The sequence below is a fragment of the Elephantulus edwardii genome, unplaced genomic scaffold (assembly GCF_000299155.1).
Source record: "Elephantulus edwardii isolate Elephantulus edwardi_28Jun2011 unplaced genomic scaffold, EleEdw1.0 scaffold00040, whole genome shotgun sequence".
NCBI lineage: Eukaryota > Metazoa > Chordata > Mammalia > Macroscelidea > Macroscelididae > Elephantulus > Elephantulus edwardii.
Window position 1 is genome coordinate 9,902,638 of NW_006399790.1, and position 1,963 is coordinate 9,904,600.

Below are 1,963 nucleotides of genomic sequence, written 5' to 3' on the forward strand. Positions count from 1 at the left end.
CCTCAGTTTCAGCGAGCAGGGTTGTGTCATAGAAGAAAAAAAACCAACCCCAAAACAACAACAAAAACCCCAAACTAGAACAAAATTAATGTTGCCTTTCCTCTTTCAGTGGCACCCTCATTGAGTCACCAAGTCTTGTTTGGTGCCTCTTTTTGCTCCCCCTTTCCCGTAAATCAAAAGTAGTTCTAGAGAGGATCACGCATTCACTCTCCCAAAGGTGTATACGGGCAGTAATGGTAAAACAGCCATCAGGTTTTGCCTATTAAGGACACACAATTTTAAAGCAGAAAGGGGTTTAGAGTGTAAGAAAATCTCGAGGGGGGAAAGGGCTATCTTTTTTTTTTTTTTTTTCTTTAAGAAGGGCACAATTTGTAGACATCCTACCATTTCCAATTGGTAATTTATGAGGGCATATTAAGGGAAGTTAATCATGGCCGTTTCTTCCCCCACTTTGAGAAGCATGGTCTTCATTTTTGGAAATTGAAAATCTTGAGATGGTAGATCATCAGTAGTGTTTACTATGTATTTTGTTATATTTTGTCTTTAATGACCGAAATTTGGAAGCTGAGAAGTTAATGTTCTCATTATCTGTCAAAAGAAGAAACAAGGAAAAAGAAGTGACAATACCTGGTAGATCATTTGCACAGTGTTGCACCATTCACAAAGTGCTTTCATACCCCTAATCATGCATATCATTAGTGCTGAATCGCTATTAAACAATAAAAACAGGAGGATGACTAGAATCAGCAGAAAAAAAAATCACAGTCGTTTAATCCAATTACACACACTTGGAACCCACCACATTCTCCCCTAGATTCTGTGGGGACATTGACTTTACCCCCAAGGAGTTTTTAAATCCAGCGGCGAAGCCAAAAAGAGGGGCTCTCTGCACATGGGTCATCTGACAGGTATCAGTTGAGGTAGGGATGGGAGAACACACACAGACATAAAGCACGAGGCTTTTACACCTCGCCTTAGGTAAAGTGAATGCTTGCAGCTGCAATCAAAAGATGCAAGGAGTGCCTCCTGCCGAATTTGAGAAGGTGGAATAGCACCAACCATCCTATGTTAGGGACCTGGGAGAGGGCCATGGCCAGAAGCGTTCTCAGCTTTGCAAACAGTAAGGAATGACCGGTTACAGCACAGTTAGGAGCCTAGGAAAAGTTCTTTGTGCACGGAAGCAAGAGCGCCAGGAGGTACAAAGAGCAGATTTAGGGGAAAGAGGAATCTTTCTGCACACATCTGCAAGGCTGGCTGTTGGGGGCGTGGAGGGAAGGGCTGCAGGGGCTGTGGGCTCGCTCCCGCCTCCACCCCTGTCCCTACCCCACACCTAGGCAACAGTTGGTCGCGCAGGGCCTGCCCGGGCGCTGAGTGGGGAGGGGGAGTCTCGCGATCGTTGAGGGGGGGTGGAGGCAGGGGGGAGGGCGACGGGGGGAGGCCATGACGTAGGGTGGGTGGACGGAAGTGGGGCAGGGTTGAGGGTTATTTAAAGAAGGGGGGCCGAGCGGAGGGGCTGGAAGCGGCGCGATTCCCCACTCGGGCTCCATCTCGCCCTGTGCTGCCGCCGCCGCCCGAGCCCGCGCCCCTAGCTCGGCCCCGCTCCCACGCCATGGAGCCGGACATCGCCGCAGCGGCAGCCACCGTGGCAGCCGCCGATGCGCCCGCCGCGATCGCGATCGTGGTCCCCGAGGACGAGCAGCCGGGCCCGTCCTCCGCGGAGGAGGGAGCGGCCGCCGTGGCCCCGGAGCAGGACGACAAGGAGGTGCGGAAGAAAGGGGTGTGTGTGCAAGCGGGCCAGGCGGGGGTGCGGGCCAGGCTCCGCCGAGGCTCGGGGAGGGGGAGGCCTGGCCTCGGGGCGCCGACAGGTACCTGGGCGCGGGGGGCGCGATGGCTCACCCCCAAACCGTCCGTCCCTTCCCCCTCCCAGGGCCGCCAGAGGGCGGGGGCGGGGCGCGGCGGGCGG

General features: G+C 54.1%; 1 protein-coding gene across 2 annotated transcripts in view; it reads left to right on the top strand.

Moving 5' to 3' along the window:
• The first annotated feature begins 1,609 nt into the window (after window positions 1-1,609).
• The window catches only part of SMARCA1 (SWI/SNF related, matrix associated, actin dependent regulator of chromatin, subfamily a, member 1), an 87,749-nt gene continuing 87,395 nt past the window's right edge, over window positions 1,610-1,963 (top strand). For both annotated transcript variants that reach the window (XM_006885048.1, XM_006885049.1), the window contains exon 1: window positions 1,610-1,777. In XM_006885048.1, coding sequence (XP_006885110.1) covers window positions 1,610-1,777 — 168 coding nt within the window. The remainder of the gene's footprint in view (window positions 1,778-1,963) is intronic.